The 22,506-nt window shown below is 46.1% G+C and overlaps 1 protein-coding gene across 3 annotated transcripts; it reads right to left on the bottom strand.

Annotated features, from left to right (window-relative positions):
* Positions 1 to 5,070: 5,070 nt before the first annotated feature.
* On the bottom strand, positions 5,071 to 22,031 carry SGTA (small glutamine rich tetratricopeptide repeat co-chaperone alpha). Of its 3 annotated transcripts, XM_037885698.2 has the most exons (13): positions 21,783 to 22,020; positions 21,138 to 21,196; positions 18,158 to 18,308; positions 13,475 to 13,578; positions 13,117 to 13,201; positions 11,588 to 11,687; positions 10,548 to 10,652; positions 10,201 to 10,339; positions 9,320 to 9,382; positions 8,874 to 8,911; positions 7,415 to 7,504; positions 6,875 to 6,998; positions 5,071 to 6,528 (listed from the first exon to the last, which is right to left on the bottom strand). In XM_037885698.2, the coding sequence occupies exons 3-12, from the start codon at positions 18,255 to 18,257 to the stop codon at positions 6,884 to 6,886; spliced, it is 939 nt and encodes a 312-aa protein (XP_037741626.1). In that variant the 5' UTR covers positions 18,258 to 18,308; positions 21,138 to 21,196; positions 21,783 to 22,020; the 3' UTR covers positions 5,071 to 6,528; positions 6,875 to 6,883. The 3 variants fall into 3 exon arrangements, with proteins under 3 accessions (XP_037741626.1, XP_037741625.1, XP_043392051.1); XM_037885697.2 differs by lacking the exon at positions 21,138 to 21,196 and having other exon boundaries at positions 21,783 to 22,031; XM_043536116.1 differs by lacking the exon at positions 21,138 to 21,196 and having other exon boundaries at positions 18,158 to 18,323; positions 21,783 to 21,978.
* Positions 22,032 to 22,506: the final 475 nt, after the last annotated feature.

Genomic DNA, 22,506 nt, shown 5'->3' with positions numbered 1-22,506 from the left:
GGGGAGCGGGAGGAGGATTGCTGGGTTCTGCTTCTGGCTCCAGCAGGGACTTCTTGAGTGACCATGAGCAAATCCCATCCGCACCCTGTGCTTGTTTCCTTAACTGGAACACAGGACGAATACTAGGCCCCCTGCAGCGAGGCTCCGCTTGAACTAGCATCTCAAGTTCTGAGGGACTCTCAGATGAACAAGGCTCGAGCAGGGGAAGAATGGTGGTATCCGTGTGAGAACAGCAGCTTTCAGCAGAGGCCTCTCCTCTGACAGAGAAAATGCTTGAGAAGAAGCTGTCAGCAAAGTTCAGCAACTGCCTTGCGAGAGGAGAGTCAAAGTTTCCCAAAACAGTATACATTAACCAGGGCCTAGGTAGCTCACAATGGGGATATGGAACATTTTAACCCTACATCAGTCATTAGAATAGACAAAGTGGGAGTGAATGAAAATAGCAACCTACAGAATGTGACGCAAGTTGGGTAGAGGGCGCTCAGGGCAGCAGCCAAACATCCACATCACAAAAAAACACCACCCTAACTGATGTGGACTGGTTCCCTGGCTAACAGTCTCAGCAGAGAGATGGAGACAACAGAGACTGAACCCTCAGTTCTCGAGGTGACACCTCCGGAATTCAGGATAGAGACACAGTGGTGGAGGTAGCATCTACGGGGACAACCAGCACCACCACTTGTGCTGCTGTCCTGTTGAGAAGTTGGAGGACTTCATTCACACTGAGGAGTAACTAGGTCCTCTCCCTTAAAAATAGAAATTCTAAACAAAAACTTCCTCCCTCTACATTGTAGGTGGATGGTCAAGAGAGAGGTAAGAAGCGCCTCCCCACATACCCCCTCTAGAGGTGCTCCTTAGGGCATGACTCACCTTCCAGCTTAAAGGTCTGGATTTCTGCCCCCAGGAAGAGTCCTACTATTGCATTTGCAAACAGAAAAGGCAGTTTGTTCTGCACCCCTGACCGCACAAACCGTTGCACAGGGACTATGGTGAAATCTGGCTGACATTCACCCACAGCTTAGGAAACATCGACCTGCACTAAATATTCTCCCAACCTTTGGAAAAACGGCTGTAAATACACAAGCCAAGGAGCAGTTAAACACCTTTAAGAGATGGTGGGTGACCCTAGGTAGTTCCCACCCCACTGCACCAGTTTTGCACCTGCCAGGCTACTGGAGGGGGCCTTCACAGTCCTACAAACCCCTGGCCTTATAGGTAACAGCTAATATTTTGATGCACAAGATGCTGTTTTTCAAGTGAATTTTGTTTGGAAAGAAGAAGATCAGAATCCATGGGATGTAAAATAAATGCATTTTGCAGGACATCATAAGGGGAGACAGGATGTAGCTGCCAGTATTGGATGGGTGTAAACACACAAAAGAGGGAGAAGAATTGGTTTGATTAGATTAAGTACACATACCTAGGAACAAATAAAGGAAAACATTTAGGCTGAATACCCAGGAAAACTTTCCCAACAAAGAGCTTTTCAACTGTGGAACAGCTGCAAGGGAGGTAGTGGAAGCCCCATCATTACCATGTGGACTGTATTAAGCCCTAAGAAAACATATGGTCAGGAATGATCATGAATTAAGTGCAAGAAGGTGGGGAGAAATTGACACTATTCCTTCAACCACACATCATCTCAAACAGCTGTGCTTCTAGCACAAACTCCACACGGAAGATCCTGCATGCAGAAGAGCCAAGTAGCATTTCTATCATTTCCATCAGCTGACACACATACACGCGCACAAACGTAATAGTAGCAAAGCTGAAAAGTAAACGGGACAAACAGCAGCATTTCCCAGTCTGAGGGGTGGAGGTAGAGAAGAAACCAAACCTGCTTCTTTTCAAGCAAAGGAGGTTTTGGGGGCAGGGGGCAAGAAATCCTCTCAAGTTAATTGGAAATCTGCAAAGAAGAGGAAAGGCAGCTGGCTTTGTGAAACAGAAGGCTCTGAATACACAAAGGTGGGGTTGGAGAGGAGATATTTACAGCCCTAGGCAGAGGCGTCAGTGGAGTGAGACAAACAGGGAGGCACAGGCTGCACCAAGGTACAGGGAGGCAGGATGAATGATGAAGCAGGGCTGATCTGTCAGGGCTGCTCAGTGGAGAGGAAAGAGCCAGCAGAACTTTTCCCTTTGCCAGCTCCCAAATGACACAGCCACAAGGAACCTTTGCTTTTCCCTAGTTACATCTGGCCTCCTTTTGTGCAGGAGGGCTCAGTGACTGGCTGCCGTGACAGTGGGAAGGTGGGAACTGGGGGAAAAGAGGATACTTATAGTTATCATAGCTACATGAATTTAGTTTATATTACTGTAGCACTTAGAAAGCACAACCATGGATGAGGGCCAAGGGACATCATGGAGCACTTATTTCTCTCTCTAAGAGCCTCACCAGGCTCAAACTTACCAAGCATCGGTGAATTAAGACCAATATTCACTACTGAAGTTCACCTCTAGGAGTGGAAAAGAGAGGCATAGCAGCACCTTAACTGGAAGGTTCAAGTTTCACATTGAGAGTCCAAGTTCTCCCTGGGACTGCTCTCGTTTAAGGGATGGACTTTGTCCAAGGGCTGAGTTTCATAGTTTGTAGTTTTCATTGCTGGTGACAGCCACAGACATTGTTTCTTGTTGGGAGCGAAGTTATAGTCAGGCCTGACAAAGCCTGCTGTGTAGGTCTGCATCTTTCTTGCACCTGCGCAAAGTAATCATGCTTGTGAGGAAAACAGAAGTAACTTCAAAGCCAGAAAAGAGCAGTTTGTTTCCAGGGTGGGAGCCATTGATGGGGTCTGGTTATGGAGGTGGAGGCCATGGCTCTGGCTGAGAACCTCACTGTATCCATTGAGGCATCAGCTATGAATGCAGCTGTGAGGGAAACTTTTGTTAAACACACACCATTCACCCAGCTGCACGAATGCAACACTCCTTTGTCATTTAGAAAGACTTTTAAACCTGAAGGTTAAAAAAAAAACCCTTCAGTATCTGTGAACCACTGTTTAAAAAAAATTCACACCAAAAGGAGAAGAGAAAGTTAGCCAATGGCTCCCGCATTGAAGTTCTAAACTGCAAGGACATCACTCAGTTTCACTTTCTAGGTGTTTTATCTTTTTAACATAGTAGGGTGTTTTAAAATAAAAACATGTAAATGCATTAGTTAGTTTTAAATAGGTGCTGCATGTGAACTGCTAGCCACAGAAGGTCTCAGGGGACATAAAATGAAAGCCTCACCAAAGCACAACGTTTCCCGCACATGGTACCCGCAGTGAGAGGAGTTGCACCCCTTCAGCTTGTGAGATGGACTGTAGATGCAGGTATTCCAGGGAGCTAGACATGACTAAATATTAGTCGTTTTCCACATGCTACACTGGATCATCCAATCGCAGCCCTTTCCTATAAAGTGGTCTCTTTTTGCTGGGAAGATGGGGGGAGAAAGTTTGAAGCCCTAAGAACAGTCTGAAAATGCCATGCCAGCTCTTGAACAGTCCACAATAAAAATTGTGGTTTTTACACACATGTGATGTGTGCTGGATGTTGTTTTTACAACACTAAATTTAAAGTATCCTTTGGGTAACCCTCAAAAAGACATAAAAAAAATAAACCTGGTGACAGGACAACCCACGTGGGAAAGAAGGACCAGGAGGCCAAAGCAGTAAACTCGTTCAAAAAAATGGAAATGAAAGCAGAGTGCAGCCCCCGGTGTGTGATTCTCGAATTGTGATCTTACAGTAGCCTCGAAAACGGATGAGAGACCCCAACCATTGCTCATGCAAGAACACGCTGCAACGTGTCCTGCCGTGCTGCCGCAGGAGGGTTTATTCAAAACTGTAAAAAAGCAACAGAAAATATTCTACTCTCATCAAGTCACACGAAAGGGACATCACCAGCCTGAAACCTAGTTGCTTAAAAATATTGAATTGAAAGTAATCTCCAGCTCCACAACTGCCCCTAAGCTTTGTGGTTCTACAATTTCATGTTCCTGGTTTTAAAATTGTTTCTTCTCCCATTACTTTGGGAAAGACCCACCTAAACAAAGGACACGGACTCTAAAAGGGAAAGCAACAAAACTGTCTTTATACAATGCTGTCAAATGCACAAAAAGAATAAGACATTGTTTCACTGAGCTCTGTTTCATTTCTACTAATCTTAGGTGTTACTGATAAAAATCTCGAGACAGATGTCTGATTTTTAAATTGATAGTGTCCCTTTAAAACATTTCCGTATATATCTAAAAACGACTGCTAAACTGCAATAGTTTAAGGGAAGAATTTAGGCCCAATATTTTCCAGGAGTTTAAGTAATAATCAGCTTTTGCAACATTTAATAAATATATTTCCACCAATTTTTAAAAAAATTGCTATGGGACTAGCTAATTTCAAAGTAGCAACATTCCCGGGCAGTGATTGCATCCCAAAGGTTGCAGCACAGTGCCAATGTAGGACACCCAGACTGAAACTGATTAGAAGCTGCATATAAATGAAGTGAAACTGACTAGCCAATTTTCAATAGCCAAGCTGAGCCACATACAATAGTAAATAAGCTACATGAAAAGGAAATCAGAATATTTAAAAATGTAAATTTTATCAGTCTCAGGTGGAATTGGTAACAAATGGAGAGACAGGTTTCTAACTAGGTTGTGAATTTTAGCTGGCATCTCTCCCTTGTTATTAATTTTCAATTTAACTATAAAAGATCCTGTCTGGTTTCTCTTTGCCAAATTGCTTAGAAATATGCAGGGAGAGTGTTTCAGGTAAAGGAGCAAAACAAGCAGCAAAGAGGGGTAGTGAGGGGGAAAGAAAAACCACATGTAGGTTCTGTCCGGTTGTAACTGTTGCACAGTGAAGCAAGACCTCAATCCTGCAAGCGTTGGCACCAGGGTGGATTGCTGTATCTGGGCAGACCCCACTGGAGCGAGCAGAGCTCCATACAGGTGCAGCAGTCCACTCACGAGTTATTGCTCCAAGGACTGGGGCCCAAATTAATTATTCCTATGAAGAGACTGGGCAAGCCAGTCACACCCCGTGCCTTATAGGCCTTGTTGTTTTGGTCACCTCTGGTCAAAAGGGATGACAAAGAGAGCATCAAAGTATTTTATTCTCCACAAGTTACAGTGACCACAGTTAGAGTATTTAAAAAAACAAAACTGTTTACAGATGGTATCAAAAACAACAAAAACCTATTTAGTTGGACACACCTCCTGCCTCTCACTCATCTCCCAGGCTTTTTAATCTCTTACACCTACTAAGCTTTAAACTAGATGATTTTTTGCACCTGGCAATATGACACTTCACACACATCCCCTGCTCTCTCTGAGTTACTCTAGTTTGAACTGCAGGTTTATAAAGTCCCTCTGAGCTTGACTAGTGAAATCTCCAGTGGATTCACTTACACATTTTGAAGTCAGTCCATTACTGGGCACCTGAACTACAGAATCATTTGGGTAATACTAGAGGTCCTGGTGGATACAGGACATTTATTCTGCTAAATTACATGGGTCCCTCCCCATCTCGCCTGTAATACACTGCGGCATAAGCACTCTTTGCCAGTCCCACAGCTCAGTTAGTGACCAGTCAGTATATTATGGATATTCCACCAGCTCACATTCCCATGTATTCGGCAACTTGAGCCCCTCTGAAATGGGTATCTGCAACTCCCATCTCTATCACAGAAGCCTTGTTCTCCACGACCACTCACACGCAAGAGACAATAAAAACTAGAACTTCTAAAAACTTGAAATAAAAGGAGTCAAATCTTCTCCCTCCCCAACTACCGCAGAGAGGACAGCTGACAAAGACAGAACCATGATTTTGTTTTAAAACACTAGATAAATTGTGTCATTATTGGCAAAAAAGATCTGAAAAAAGTGTATCAAAAATGCTCAATTTGAAGGAGTCACAGAAAATGGTCTTACTCCAGGCAACCCGCCCCCCCACAATACACTTACATTCACAAATGCCTTTAGAGATGTCCACCATCTTAATCTCCTGTGTAGAAATTGCATCAGCAATATTGCTATGCCCCTGAATGAGAAATGCAGTAACCATAAGCGATTTTGACACCCAGCTGTTGGGTACAAGGAGATTCAGTGACCTGCGATAAGTTAATTGCGTTTAAACATTGGCGTCTCTTAAACATGATGAAAAGACATAAGAAGGGGAATGGAGCTGTTCGCTCCTTTTAAGCAGCTGGTCAGGAGGGTGGAGGCTTCTTACAGTGAAGAGTGCTGTGTCCTTGAAAACAGATTAAAATCCCCAACGTAGCAGGTAACAATGTGGTTGATTTTCTGAGTTCTAGAAAGACAATTGATGCTGGTTCATGTTTACTGCTTGCTGGATCTTCCAGAGGGAAAAGAGGAATTTGGGGGCAGGTGCAGGGACTAGGGGAAGAAAATGAGAATCTGTCTTTAACATGCAGGGCGTATGAAGTTTGTTTTTTTTCTGGTTTGTTTTCCTTTTTCTCTCTTTTCCAACTGGAGAAATGGCAACACACACATGGTTTCCAGTTTTTTATGGTGAAGAATTCCCATGGGTAGCGCTGCAAAGACAGGAAGACAAGACATATTTGTGATTTTTATTTTTTAAATTGCCCCTCTCATAACTCCTTTGCACATAGGATGAGACTTATTTGTTTGATGGCCAGCAAGGGACATGTAAATTGCATCTCCTGCTTCTATAGTATTCTTCAAAGCACTTTACAACCACTAACCCTCAGTGCCTCTCTGAGGTATGGTGCTATCGCACACATTTTACAAGTAGGGAAACAGGCACAGAGAATGGGTGAAGTAAGTTGTCCAAGGACACAAGACGGATCTCGAGAAACCCAGCATAGAAGTCCTTGTTCAATAGATCTGGCTTGCATAATGTAGAGCGTATGAACTCACCTTGTATTCTCATTCCTGCTGATCCTCGTTGCTAGCACTGGGGGTTCGACTCCTAATCTGACTTCGTAACTGTTCTATTAGCTCTGGATTCTGCTGCTGCATCTGCTGAGCAAACTGCTGACCTCTAAAGGAGAGAAAGCGACACATCTAATCCACTTTTCTCATCGCGCATGTCAGGCAGGGTGACCAGATGTCCCGATTACATAGGGACAGTCCCAATATTTGGGGCTCTCTCTGATATAGGTGCCTATTACCCCCCGCCCCGATTTTTCACACTCACTAACTGATCACCCTAACGTCAGGGCAGTTTGGAACACAGAAGTCTAGCACTGTGATCAGGGGATACGGAGTTCTCCAAAGCACAAGAGCCACCCCTGTTCTATTTAAGAAAAGAAGTTGGGGTATGTTACTGAAAGGCAGGGGGCAAGACGAGAATTTTGTGGAAGGTGCTTGGTTATAAATGAAACTTTGACTTTTGATCAAGACGACTGAAATGCATCTATGCCTATTCAAAGAGGGGAGGAAAGTCATTCTACGTACGCTTGGATAAGGCTGGCAAGGTCATTAGGGGAAGGGCTGGCTCCTGCTGCTCCCATAGGGTTCTGGCCACCTGAAATCATCCCAGACATTCTGCAAAGAAATATTTATTGCTCAGAACAAAAGAGATGGAGATTTCACTTCCTACAAGTTTTTCGGCAGGGAAAAGTTGCTTTGTGCTGACTTTAATTTAAAAAAAAAAAAAGGTATGTCAGTTTCATGATTAAGGAGGAAAAGATTTGGCTTGCTAGAACTAAATTTAAATTAAGGCGCTCCTACAATTAGTGTGAAGAGCCAGAGTTTCTCATGGGATTAAACGTAATCCTATCCCTCCCTCCCTCAGTTCTACTGCTGAATGCTTGGTCAGACATTCAGGAGAATCTTACTGAAACCCCTGCCGCTTGCCTTCTGATCTTTAAGGTCTAGTGACAGTCAAAAAGCTACATACAGTAGAACCTCTCTAATTCACCCTTTGTTTATTAATTTCATCAGCTGCAGTTTCATTTTAATTTATGTTATCAACAGCACAATAGCAAGTGGGCTGCAGTATAGATATTGTAAAGATTTTAGTAATAATGGGCCTTGCTACAGTATCTGCTATTGCTGTCTTGAAAGATGTGAAGATTCTGCCTACTGCATGCATGGTTTATACAGGAGGTTCTACTGTATTAAGAGATCTGTTCACTCTGTGTCTTCAAGTCAGATCTGGGGACACTGGAAGGCCAAAGGTGTTTCAACTCATTTAAAACAGAGGGTCTATGGGTGTGCAAGCTGGAGCCTATCCTGCCTTTTGCGTCGTCAACAAAATTGGCAGTTCAGTTCCAATTGCAGAGCCTCTATTCAAAATGACAATGGAAGAGGCAGAAAGAACCAACTGGAGATGGTGACACCAGATCTTTGGCTTGTGAACCAAGCCAATGGGATCAGGAAGTCAGAATAATTAGAGCATCCCCAGGGTGTCATTAGAGTGCCCCATTTCTAACTGCAATTGTGGGATAAATAGAAGAGTCACTCGGCTTATCTATGTATTTTATGGCCTGACAGCATGTGAGCACCTCACAAACATTCAGGAATTTGTGCTCACAGCCCTCCCGTGACACAGGGAAGTATCCCCATTTTATAGACGAGGAATGAGACAGACGCGAAGGAAGTGACGCAGGAAGTTTATGGCAGAGCCATGAATCAAACCCGGACTTCCCGAGCCCCAGCTCAGTGTGGCAACTCCAAGCCACCTTCCCTCCCCTTTCTGCACATCTTTACTACACAGGTCCTTAGCATGTCAAGCCATAATGACCACAATGGGGACACAGAACAAAATAACGTGTTGCTTTAAATGCCTTCATACGTGTTTATGAGCCCAGAACCCACCAGAACCTAACTTCAGCCGTATCCCAACAGCCAACCAATGCACAACGTCAAACGAATGATTCAAAGAAGAAATACGAGACGGTATCGAACTTACAGCTGTTGTACTTGTGGATTGTTCATGAGGTTAGATGCCTATTTAAAAAGAAAAAGATTACATCTTATTTAAGAAGTGCCTGCATGGATATACAGATGTCGTGCCATTCAACTACACAAAGTGAAGGCAGAAATACTAAGCTATATTAACAGGAAGAGTAGCGACAAGAAGAACACAGTACAGCACACAAGACAGGGCTGATAATGCAGAGCAGGGAGCCTCTAATCATGTCCTCACATCTCACACTGAAAAGCCTGTGAGTAAGTAACTGGCTCTTTAGCTTTAATTCAGTCTCCTCAAAGCAATCCTTTGATGAATGAAATGAAAACTTATCTGCTAATGAAATGTCTGAACTCCCAAGGTCACGTATCAATACATTTAGTTCCTCACATCCAAATACACAGGCAAGATGCAAGCTGGCTGTGATCTAATGTGTGCAAATTTACCATGCTCATGAAGCCCGGGTTATTCAGCAATCCAGCTAAATCAAATCCTCCTGTGCCTCCAGTCTGCAAGGATGAAACCAAATAAAAATTTAGTAAGGCACAATAACGACATCTACCTGCCTCCAAAGCAGCTCACAGAATGCTGCAATTAACCTAAAGGTGTATGTCTTTAACCAGAACCTCGCTACAGCTGTGAATCATTCTGTACCCAGATTTGTGATTTAAACCTAAACAAAGTTAAGAGTGACTGTTGCTTAAGGTTCTTCATTTATACCCTGGCCATAAGGGCCAAATTCTCATTTACACTAAAGCCCAAAGGGCCTTTAGTGGAAAGGAGAATCAGTCAAGCCCTAAATACTCTGGCCTGAAAACTGAGTGTGATCAAGGATATTTTTCCCTCTTTTTAAAAGGCCATCAAGATAAGAAAACATACTTCAAAGAACTCCTTCCTTCTTATTGGTAGGAACTAATGAACACAAAGAATTTCAGAGTTAAAGTGCAATAAGAGAGTAAACATTGTTTAGGGCTGTGAAACTCCGCTTTTTAGTTTCATTCTTTCTAGGCATTTTCCAGATAAGCTGCTGTGTTTGGGTTCACAGCACTGCAGGGAAATTATTCTAACTGGGTTTTAACTGTGTTATAAAACTGCCTTTTCCCCTACTCCTCTCCACCATCACCACCTTACATGTTACACCTATATTCCAGACTTAACCCAAGCTAAAAACATCCCTGTCACATACTGGGAGACATTAATGTAGCAGTTAGAGCTGGTCAGTAACACTTTAAAGTAGCACAATGAAGACATTTCTTTTTCTCCCCCCAACCCCACACCCGAGCATAATTCTTGGCTTGGCCCTCAAACAGGATGGGAAAGAACTTACTGGACTAGGGGTTTCTTTCATTTTCTGTTCGGCTATTTTAAGGTTTGATTTGTACGTTTCGTTGTCTGGATCCAACTCCAGGGCTTTTTTATAGTAAACGACAGCTTCTGCGTGTTTGTTTAAACTAGAGAGGGCTAAGCTATTGACAGAGGAAATAAAATGAAGAACCATTATAGAAGGTTACATACCAATTTGTGGATTTTTTCAACGATCCACAGACCGTTAAGCACTGGATATTGCCTAGTTAGCATTCTGGAGTAGAGAACCACTACCAGTATCATTGCCACAGGACTTGCTGTTCATTTTTAAGACAACACCGTAATAAAAAAGCCATTGCCAGTACCTACCCCATTCTGCCATAAGCTTTGCTGTAGTTCGGATCAATTCCTATAGCTCTTTCACAGTCTCTGACTGCTCCAGCATAGTTTCCTAGTTTACTGTAAGCAGCAGCCCTAGAGAGAATGGAGAAAGCAAACCACAGGAAGTTTATTGGGTCTGAATATGCCAATCAAAGTCACCCTTCATGCTCCCTCTTCAGTGCCCAAGGGAAGGTTTAAAATTAAAACCTCACTTCAGCTCAGATTCTAACTTGGGTAACAACCGACTGCTATCCTCAGCTCCCACTGTAGTTTCAGGGGAATGCACTACTCTCCTCCTTCATTTTCTGTCCCAAACATACCATGGAGCATGGCTCCATCCCTGCGCCGTCTCAGAGTTGTCTGATGAGTGAAGGAGATGTGTCTACTAGTTTGTAGATCTGTTCAAACTGGTATTTTTCAGGATGGAAATTGATCTCTTAGTACAAGATATCACAGCTCTATGCCTTGGTTTCTCAGGTCATAATAACGTTTATGCTCCCCGCCCCCCACACACATACACACAGGTGGAGGCAAAAATATATATATAAATACTGGAATATGCTTGTTCATGCCTCAACTTCTATTGAAGGTGCTCAGCACCTCATAAGCTCAAGCCCTCAATGGTCACATGATACTGCATGTTGAATTCCTTGAAAACCAGTCCTTCAATCGTTATCAACACAACCTTTCCAAATCTGTGCTGTCTGCCTTAGTTAGAAAGGGATATTGGAACAGAGTCAGACAGTGTTACTTGGTATCCATTTATCTCACCAAGTGCTTAATAGGACAGGGATATGGAAAACAGCCCTACCTAGAAATGCCAGTGCCACAAGGCAGGCACAAGTCAAAGGAAAACAGGCCAGCACAAGTTTACAAAAGACAAAGGACAAACAATAAATTAAGAACAGTCTGATAAGGTTCAAATCAGGAGTCTCACCATTGTTCCATAAACAATGAAAAATGAGCAAGGCTCAGAATATAAGAACGTGAATATAAAAACCCACAGAGAAAGAGTTAAATGTCAGTACCTGTTGCAAAAATATACTGCATTTGATGGATTTAATTCAATTGCTTTTGCGTAGAAAGACACAGCACCTTCAAAGTTTTCTGCCTTCATTTGCTCATTACCTAAATGGAAAAACAACAGTCTCTGTAACAAGTCAAACAGATGAAGCAATTAGAGCAATGGGCTGGGGTCTCAATTTTTCTTGGCCTCTGCTTAAAAAATAATGCAAAAAGGAGCATGTAGATATGTTGAAAACCCCACCCTTTTGCACATCCCTTAGAACAGGGGTTCTCCACCTTTTCCTTTCTGAGGCCTCCCCAAACATTCTATAAAAAACTCCACAGCTCACCTGTGCGTGCTACACCAACGTACACCAACTGCATATAGAAGTCAGAGCCAGCATTAGTGGGTAACAAGCAGGGCAACTGCCTTGGGCCCCATGCCAGGGGGCCCAGTGAAGCTAAGTTGCTCAGGCTTCAGCCCCAGGTGGCAGGGCTTGGGGCAGCAGGGTTTCAGCTTTCTGCCCTGGGCCCCAGTGAGTCTGATGCTGGCCCTGTTTGGCAGACCCTCTGACACCTGCTCACGGCCCCACAGCCACCTGGCTGAGAACTGCTGCCTTAGAATATGAGCAACTGGGAGATCTGCTCAGCAAACAGTGCAGGGGGAAGTCTCCAGCAAGGAAACTGTGGGCCTTTTGGCATTATGGGGGTTCCAAGCTAACCACGGCCATTTCAGAAGGGATCCTACCGGCTCCCTCATTAATTTCTCTTCAGCTTCTTTCAAGCCCACAATCGCCGTAACAGCTTTCAATCTCCATCCACAGATTCATGCAGCCAGGCAGCACTGCTCTCACTGGCCACTAGGGGTGCTGCAGAGTGGGGAGAGTTTCACTTTCTTCCAGGATGAGCATGCGGTCTTAACATTGCAGGGAAAAGGGGTTACAGTCGAGAAGAAAACAGTGCGCACCTGTGCCATGTCCCACTCAACACGTTCTTTTCCAGGATGCAATGATCAGAGCGAACGCTAACAGGGTCTCCTAGCTAGATTCCAACTGGAGCCACTACATTCTGCCACCTAAATACACTTCTGCAGTTTTAGCTGAATGTAGGATTCTGCCCCCCCTGCTTGGGAGCTGCTGTGTTCTGCTGAAGAGCTGCCACATGCCCATGCAGAAGGTGCTGCCGTTAGGGGGTGGAAGCAGTTCCTATACATACCATCTGAACAACATTCCAGCACCCTTCTGCTTCAGCAGCACTACGGGGGACTGGCAGGACAAAGGCATCCTCTGTTATCAGAGCATAAAAACCGGTGAATCGCCCACACGGGTGGCGCATCCTCTGACTCTCCATGGGTATACAGAGATGAAGCCATTCTTAACTCCACCCCACTGCTCCTAATTACATCACCTTGCACAATTCCTCTTCCTTCTTGTGGCATAGACCTTCAGATACTTTAAGTTAAGCCTGCCTGCCTCCTTTGTTGTTAGTTCCCTATGCTTTATATATCATGTTATCCTTCCCCTGTCAATGCACCAGCCCCATATGTGGTTACCTTCAGTCTTAAGTCTTTCAGCTTCAGCTATGTCTTCTTCCGAGGGGGTGACTGGCTCAGAATTTGTTCTGACGTAATGAGGCTCCTTATAATATCAAAGCAGAATGAGAAAGCTATGCTTTATCATCAGCAATTACTATAAACCAATGCTCCAATTTCCCTGACACTGCATCTTTAGGAGTTAAATGCTTCCAGCTTTTCACTCCCCCAACAGGGGGACACATCTGTGAAATTAAGCACACTAGATAGCTTTCCACTGTCTTAGTTGAGATCTCAGGTCTATAATATTATTAATAAATACCTTGCGCTTAGACAACAATTTTCATTAGTAGATCAGAGAAGTCTGCAGGACACAAACCTTTTCTGTAGCAGCTTCAAAAATTTCAGGGAGAGTTTGAGACACAACCAGATCTTGATCTTCCATGGATACTCCAAAAGCAGTCTCCAGGCATTGGATTGCAACTGGGTGAGAAGGAAGGTGGGCATTTAACATTCCCCACATCCTCTAAACACCTGTTTGTGTCATTCCCTCCCTCCAGTGGAGTCTGAATTTATGAAGATACCAGAAATATAAGTTTATATGAAGCAGATTACATATTTGCGGCATAATCTCAAATCCAGCTATGGAGTGGTAGTCTGGAACAGCTGAGAGCACCTACGACTATGGGGATTTATTCCCAGATCTGCTACTAGGTGTGAGAGACCTAAGGCAAATCATCTGCCTGTTTCCCCATCTGTAAAATAGGGACATTACGTACCTTTCAAGGATATTGCAAGAATTAATGTTTGCTAAAGTGTTTAGGGAGGGGCCCTTCAATGAAAGGAGTTATGGAAGCAGAAGTATGACAAAGAAATCATTTAAAAGGGCAAAGTTATTTTAGGACAGGTTGCCAATAGGAAGAGAAATGTGGAACCACAAGAGAAACCCCCCCCATTTAGAAATAAAGAGAATTGCAAAGTTTACAAGGTATGTGAACACAAAAGTAACCCTAAAGGAGTTGCGGTTGTGTAAGCAAAACCCTTCTAGCTAGGTACTTATACGGCCCCATCCTTGTAGTATCTGACAGCCTCAGAAACAAATGAATTTATCCCTACAACATCTCTGAAAGAATGATCCCAGTTTTATAAATGGAGAAACTGAGGCACAGAGAGATTTAGTAACTTGCCCAAGGTCACCTAGGGAGTCTGTGGCAGGGCTAAGAATTGAACCCAAATCTCCTGGATCCCAGTCCAGTACCTTAGCCACAAAAGACCATCTTTCCTTACATCAAGGATAACACCATGTTGATGAGAGCATCTGAAACCTCATGCACAAGCCATTAGCTGTTGAGCACAACGCACTTTCTAAAGGATCAGAAGACTGCAGCAGTCCTTTGGCTACAGTGGCAGGCAGGTGCTTGAATGAACATTATCTTGCTGAAACTGGCACATGCTAACATGCCAGTGTTTTCCCAACACACTTAACAGAGCTGTGCAAACCTTGGCTCCAAGGACAGAGCTTCTACAGTGAGTCACAAGGGCAACCTCCCCATAGACTCAGATGACTGAGAGCAGCAGAATATGGATCCTGGATTTCAGAAAAGCAGACTTTGACTCCCTCAGAGAACTGATGGGCAGGATCACCTGGGAGAATAACATGAGAGGGAAAGGAGTCCAGAAGAGCTGGCTGTATTTTAAAGACTCCTTATTGAGGATACAGGAACAAACCATCCCGATGTGTAGAAAGAATAGTAAATATGGCAGGCGACCAGCTTGGCTTAACAGTGAAATCCTTGCTGATCTTAAACACAAAAAAGAAGCTTACAAGAAGTGGAAGATTGGACAAATGACCAGGGAACAGTATAAAAATATTGCTCGGGCATGCAAGAGTGAAATCAGGAAGGCCAAATCACACCTGGAGTTGCAGCTAGCAAGAGATGTTAAGAGTAACAAGAAGGGTTTCTTCAGGTATGTTAGCAACAAGAAGAAAGTCAAGGAAAGTGTGGGCCCCTTACTGAATGAGGGAGGCAACCTAGTGACAGAGGATGTGGAAAAAGCTAATGTACTCAATGCTTTTTTTGCCTCTGTCTTCACGAACTAGGTCAGCTCCCAGACTACTGCACTGGGCAGCACAGCATGGGGAGGAGGTGACCAGCCCTCTGTGGAGAAAGAAGTGGTTCGGGACTATTTAGAAAAGCTGGACGAGCACAAGTCCATGGGGCCGGATGTGCTGCATCCGAGAGTGCTAAAGGAGTTGGCGGATGTGATTGCAGAGCCATTGGCCATTATCTTTGAAAAATCATGGCAATCGGGGGAAGTCCCGGACGACTGGAAAAAGGCTAATGTAGTGCCCATCTTTAAAAAAGGGAAGGAGGAGGATCCAGGGAACTACAGGCCAGTCAGCCTCACCTCAGTCCCTGGAAAAATCATGGAGCAGGTCCTCAAGCAATCCATTCTGAAGCACTTAGAGCAGAGGAAAGTGATCAGGAACAGTCAGCATGGATTCACCAAGGGCAAGTCATGCCTGACTAATCTAATTGCCTTCTATGACGAGATAACTGGCTCTGTGGATGAGGGGAAAGCGGTGAACATGTTGTTCCTTGACTTTAGCAAAGCTTTTGACACGGTCTCCCACAGTATTCTTGCCAGCAAGTTAAAGAAGTATGGGCTGGATGAATGGACTATAAGGTGGATAGAAAGCTGGCTAGATTGTCGGGCTCATCGGGTAGTGATCAATGGCTCCATGTCTAGTTGGCAGCTGGTATCAAGTGGAGTGCACCAAGGGTCGGTCCTCAGGCCGGTTTTGTTCAATATCTTCATAAATGATCTGGAGGATGGTGTGGATTGCACCCTCAGCAAGTTTGCAGATGACACTAAACTGGGAGGAGAGGTAGATAGGCTGCAGGGTAGGGATAGGATACAGAGGGCTCTAGACAAATTAGAGGATTGGGCCAAAAGAAATCTGATGAGGTTCAACAAGGACAAGTGCAGAGTCCTGCACTTAGGACGGAAGAATCCCATGCACCACTACAGATTAGGGACCAAATGGCTCGGCAGCAGTTCTGCAGAAAAGGACCTAGGGGTTACAGTGGACGAGAAGCTGGATATGAGTCAACAGCGTGCTCTTGTTGCCAAGAAGGCCAATGGCATTTTGGGATGTATAAGATGGGGCATTGCCAGCAGATCGAGGGACGTGATCGTTCCCCTCTATTCGGCATTGGTGAGGCCTCATCTGGAGTACTGTATCCAGTTTTGGGCCCCACACTATAAGAAGGATGTGGGAAAATTGGAAAGAGTCCAGCGGAGGGCAACAAAAATGATTAGGGGACTGGAACACATGACTTATGAGGAGAGGCTGACGGAACTGGGATTGTTTAGTCTGCGGAAGAGAAGAATGAGAGGGGATTTGATAGCTGCTTTCAACTACCTGAAAGGGGGTTCCAAAGAGGATGGGTCTAGACTGTTCTCAGTGGTAGCAGATGACAGAACAAGGAGCAATGGTCTCAAGTTGCAGTGGGGGAGGTTTAGGTTGGATATTAGGAAAAACTTTTTCCCTAGGAGGGTGGTGAAACACTGGAATGCGTTACCTAGGGAGGTGGTGGAATCTCCTTCCTTAGATATTTTTAAGGCCCGGCTTGACAAAGCCCTGGCTGGGATGATTTAGTTGGGGTTGGTCCTGCTTTGAGCAGGGGGTTGGACTAGATGGCCTCCTGAGGTCCCTTCCAACCCTGATATTCTATGATTTATGACTTTAGGGAGGAAAAGAATCAATGTAGCCCACAGATGGCAAAGCACATCTACACTCCTGCAAGGATACGCAGCATCTGAAGTGCTGAATTATCGTTTGCTTTTTTTTTTTTTAACGTTAAATGCAGGGGATTAATTACTCCTTCCTAGCTCTTTGAGCTGCTTGCTGTAGCCTCTCTGGCTATACACTGGCAATACCAGAGATACAAAACAAAATGGGCAACTCTTCCAACACTGGCTCCTGCCCCCTCTCTTTCACATGTTGTTACCTACCAACGTTCCCCGTCCCGGGTCAAGGATGGTGCATTAAGGGCAGACCTAAGGACATGCCAGAAGAGTTTGGCCTCGCAGAGTCCCTCTACCTTGTATCTTTATGTACACAGCACCCTGCACTTGAAATAACTTTTCCATGCTTGAAGGAACCTTCTCTACTTCTCCTTTGCCTACAACAGTCACTCCCTCTCCTGGCTCTGGCTGCACCCTCTCTTTCAAATAGTCTGTGTGTGTGCTGCATTTGGGTGAAGGGCCATATGCTCCCATCGCTGCACAGCCCTCCCATAGAGTCTGTAATACCCAGGGTCCCCCACTGGGAAGGTTCTTAACATCAGGGTTGGAAAGCTTCCAACTAGTATAAGGCATTTATTTTTAGCACAGCATTGTACTCTCAGAAGCTCCCTGATCTCTCAGGCTTGCAGAGCTTTTTGAGACTTAGGGCTTTGTCTACACAGTGGGATAACGTGCACCATGGGGTGTGATTTCTAAAGCGCACGAACGAGTTGTGCATTAATTGGTCTGTGTATACCTTGCTGGTGAGCACCAAATACATTAAAGCACACTAGGAAACACTCAGTGCATACCTGCAGGTTCTACACGGACCCGTTAATGCCCAACACATTCGTGCATTTTAGAAATCACACTTCCATAGTACGCATTGCCCCACCACAGGCAAGCCCTTATCTAAGACCCAATGTGGCAAGTCTCAGACTTCGGATGAGTGTAAATTTCAATTGCCATACACATATATTCCTTTCCTGGGTTAGCCTGTGCTTCTCCTGGAAGAGGCTAGCAGGAAAGTTCTTCTCTTGTCCGGCTGCTTAACATTTTGGGTGCCTTCTCACCACGAGTTTACATAAGACAAGATTTCACTTCATCAGTTCCGAAGGCTTAGGGAACTACAGCACCACAGGAATTGCACAGCTGAATGGGAGGCAGATAGTAAGGACTGATCTGCTAGGGTCCCCCAAGAGCCATGGAGCAGAGATCAAGTAGCACTGCTCTAGAAGGCATGAACAGGGAAGGACACCCACCCACTTACCTTCCAAGCTCTCCTGGGCATCAGGAGAGAGACCCCCGTTCTGTAGCTGGTCATGTAGGAACTGGATGATGGAGTATGCCAGGCGCCTCTTGTCAGCCATTTCGTCCCTCCGTCAGAACTTTTTGCTCTGATTTCTCTTAATAAAAAAAATCTACAGAAGAAAAATGGTTCAATTTAATGAGCAACAGGGCAAACAGCGAGGTTCTACTAAGTAGAATACAGCTACCCATGCAGAGGAGAAGGATGGTCCACTGGTTAGGGCGCTAGCCTACAATTCCCAGTTTTGCCAGAGACTCCCTGTGTGAGCCTAGGCAAGTCACTTCATCTCTGCCTCAGTTTCCCACCTGTGAAATGGGGATAATAGCACTGCCTGCCTCACAAGGGTGCTGTGAGGCTAAACATGAATGACTGTGAGGCGCCCAGATACTACGGTGATGTGGGCCACTTAAGTACCTTTGATACACCGGTCAAGACAGAAGCCACTGAGCACTTGAAAATCTAGCACAGCCCCCTACTCAGGGCATATACAAACCACCATTTCACAAAGGGGAAACTGAGCCCAAGAGGCAACATGATTTGCCCAACATTAATATCAGAGCCTGGAAAAGAATTCAGGGATACCCCACTGCCAGTCCTCTGCCAGTCCACTAGCTTACTACCATGCTCCGGGTATTTTTGGCTCCTATGTATCTTGACCAGGTTAACAATAAAAGAAACTTAGTGCAGAGTCAGAAGATGTTCTGAACAAGTGATTGGGCTCAGTTAGCAGGGGAGCGGGTAAAGATTCAATTAAACTTTGCAGAGTCTAAATTTCAATGAGACACCGGAACAAAATACTAGTCACCTGAAAAGAACAGATCAGAACTGAGTGGGACAAGCTATCACTGCTGACCTCAAAAGTGGGAGGGAAATGGGGATAAGGTCTTATGTCAAGCTCATACCGTGACTTGGGATCACACCCATCAATGACAACTGACACCAGTGGTGTAGCACAAGGACCAATTTGACCAACACTAAATGGAAAACCCTTCTGCCCAGATGGACATTAAAAAGGTTCCACAAGACACTTACCACCATATGGAGATGAGCCTGTTTGCTGGATAATAGTCATTCTACTGTTCCATGTGTGATTTTAGTGCCTGAGAGTCCTGGGGACTGAAGTCCCCTATTCACATAAGATAGACACAGCATGAGAGGGGAGGGATAGCTCAGTGGTTTGAGCATTGGCCTGCTAAACCAAGGATTGAGAGTTCAATCCCTGAGGGGGCCATTTAGGGATCTGGGGCAAAAATTGGGGATTGGTCCTGCTTTGAGCAGGGGGTTGGACTAGATGACCTCCTGAGGTCCCTTCCAACCCTGATCTTCTATGATTCTATGTGCGGCAGCAGGACAATTTTCCCCACATACCCTCAGCCAATGAACCTTAACCCCTATCTAGTTTAATTAGAAACCAACATCATACAATTCATTAAGTTAGTCAATCAACAAGATACTCCCACCCACATAAGCACTACCTGTTTCTCAGCACAGAGAAACTCTGATCAGTCTCACACTGAATGGAATTAAATGAACGTATGCCCAGAGAAATTAAATAAATAGGCTTTGTTAAATCATTTCACAACTGTATAAATGCAGGCACCAGTAGGGCTCATTTACTGGGAGGAAAAAGTTTCTATCCTTCCTTAAACTTAGAATAGTGTGTCCTGGGGCAGAAAACCCTGATCCATACAACAGCCATGTAACACGGCAAGTGATCAAAACATATTTAAAGTCTTAGATGGAAAGTGTCTTTACAAGGACACTGGGTGCTTAGCACACGAACAACAGTCACATGAAAGATTCACAACTATTTCTGTGCCTGCCAGCTGGAAACTACTGCAAATGATTAGATTCTCCTCCACAACCAAAGAAAAATACACAGATATCCCAGTCAAAATCTTTAGTACCATTACCTATCAATTCTCCATGGACAGTTCAGGTGAGTAACTATTAACCCACAATTTCTCCTCCTTCCTGAAACTTGGGGCCAGTCTAATAAATCAGATGGCACGTCAGATCATTTTACAGAACCTATCATCCATAAATTTAGCAACTTCCCTAAATCTTGTGTGAGTGAATGTGTGTGGGGGGGGGGGCAGGGAAGGGGGGGTTAATGAAAATCTCCTCCCCAACTTCTTCAAAGAGGCTTTTCTCTCTCTTACTTTGAGATCCTTGCATGGAAAATGTTAAGAAATGCAAAGTATCATTATTACTCTTACACAGAGCTTACCCACAGAGGCCTGCACTAGTTTGCAACTGCAAAGACGTACCAAACGTTCTAGCCCTCGGGAAGGTTTCAAATCCTACCATCAGAGTCACCTCTGCTATTTCAATACAAGACAGCCACCCTTGCTTTTAATCAAATTTAAGAACATAAGGCTATCACCAATTCCCAGGAACTCCTGCAGAGATGTACTTTTTTCAAAGGCCATGTCTACACTATAGACTTCTGCCAGAACAGCTATGTTGGACAGAGTTGTGATCCTTGACCAGCGTACTGGAAGCCCTAAGACAAATACAATTATACTGGCATAACTGCACGTTGGCTGGTTTTGTCTGAGGGTACGTGGAATAAGCTAGATCAGTAAAAAGTGTGGTTTGCCAGTATAAGCTGTCACGCGAGGAGCGCTTTGCTGGCATAGTAACCCAGTAAAGCACTCCGAGTTCAGAGATGGCTTAAAGCTTGCTCACAGTTTTTGTACTGGTATAACTGTGTTGGTTTGGGATGTGATTTCTGGGCCAATACTGTAGTTACACTAATACATATACATAGTGGGAATACAGTTATACTGCTATAAATATGCTTCTATTGGTACAGCTTATTCCCCTCCCCATATACGATTAAGCTGCAATGGTATAAACATATTTATACTGGCATAACTACACCCGCAATAGGTGGCTGTACGGATTTCGCTACAGGGATACAGTTAAAGCGGCACACCTTTGGGATGATGGGTGCAAGTCAGGAGAGGTGCATCGGAGCTTCCACATTCGCTTTTGCTTTCAAGAAAACAGACTCAGCTGCCAGCCGTTATTTAAACCCGACCCAAAGAAAACCCCAGGCCAGCAGCTGCTTTCAGAAACAGCTCGCCTGGGGAACAGGCGTCCCATGGCAGTTTCAATAACCGATATCTCCCGCCAGCGTCCCCCTCCCCACCCAGCCCCACTCCCCCAGCTGGCTCCCTCCCCGCAGCGCCCCCTCCTAGCTCCCTCCCCCCACTCCCCCAGCCTCCCACCCCAGCCGGCTCCCTCCCCAGCCCAACTCCCCCAGCCGGCTCCCTCCCCGCAGCCACCCCTCCTGGCTCCCTCTCCCCCAGGCCTCCGCCAGCTCCCCCCCACAGCCTCCCCCTCCTCCTGGCTCCCTCCTCCCCACACTCCCCCAGCCGGCTCCCTCCCCGCAGCCCCCCTCCTCCTGGCTCCCTCCCCCCCCAGCCAGCTCCCCACAGGAGCCCCGCCCCCCAGCAGGAACGGGAGGGTGAGGGGGGGCCCGCTCCCGGGGGGGGGCAGGAGGGCAGAGCCGGAGCCGGCCCCAGCACGGGGGGGGCCCACCGGGGAGGCCCACCCCCAAATGCACCTTGCTACTCACCAAGCGCCTCCGAGCTCCTCTCGCCCCCACCCCAGCCAGGCGCACACTGCGCAAGCGCGCAAGGACCAGATCCCCTCTGGGCCACCCGCCCGCCTCTCCAGCTGCGCAGGCGCCCAGGCTTCCCCGGAGCCTCCCGTCAGCGCCGCATGCGCCACGGAGCGGGGCAGGCCAGCTCTGGTTGGCGCGCAGGCGCATCGCGTCTCTCCCCGCCCCCGGACTGTCACACGGAAGCGGAAAGGGCGTAACCGGAAGTGCCCCGAGCCAGCTGATAACCGTCAGGCACTGACACGTGGGGGGGGCGGGGAGTGCACGCCAATGCATTGTGGGATCGCGGAGGGTAGCTCGCGCAGCCGCTCTTCCCCGACATTTACCATAGAGATGAAGCTCGGGGCGGCGCTCACACAGAGAACTCCGCCCCTCCCCTCGTGCTTTGTGACAGGGGGCGTCTGCCCCCCCCCCCCCCCCGCGACCCCGCTGGTCTCATGGTCTCTGCCCCCGTTGTCCAGCAGCCCCTCCAGCACCCTGCCCCCCACAGCCACCCCCCCCGGGCTAATTCTGAGGGACTGGGCCCCCCAACCCCCCCTTACGCCACCCCTCGAGCCGGGCTCCCCCGCCCCCTCTGAGCCCCCCCGCTGTTGCCCGCAGAGATCAGTTCCCCCATGGGGGGGGGCAGGATCAGGACCCTGGTCCTGTGGGGGGGGCAGTGCCCTCCCGGGCTGGGGGG

This window comes from Chelonia mydas, chromosome 25, assembly GCF_015237465.2.
Source record: "Chelonia mydas isolate rCheMyd1 chromosome 25, rCheMyd1.pri.v2, whole genome shotgun sequence".
Taxonomy (NCBI): Eukaryota; Metazoa; Chordata; order Testudines; family Cheloniidae; genus Chelonia; species Chelonia mydas.
The sequence above is the reverse complement of the archived record's forward strand: the minus strand, read 5'-3'. Positions and strand labels throughout refer to the sequence as shown.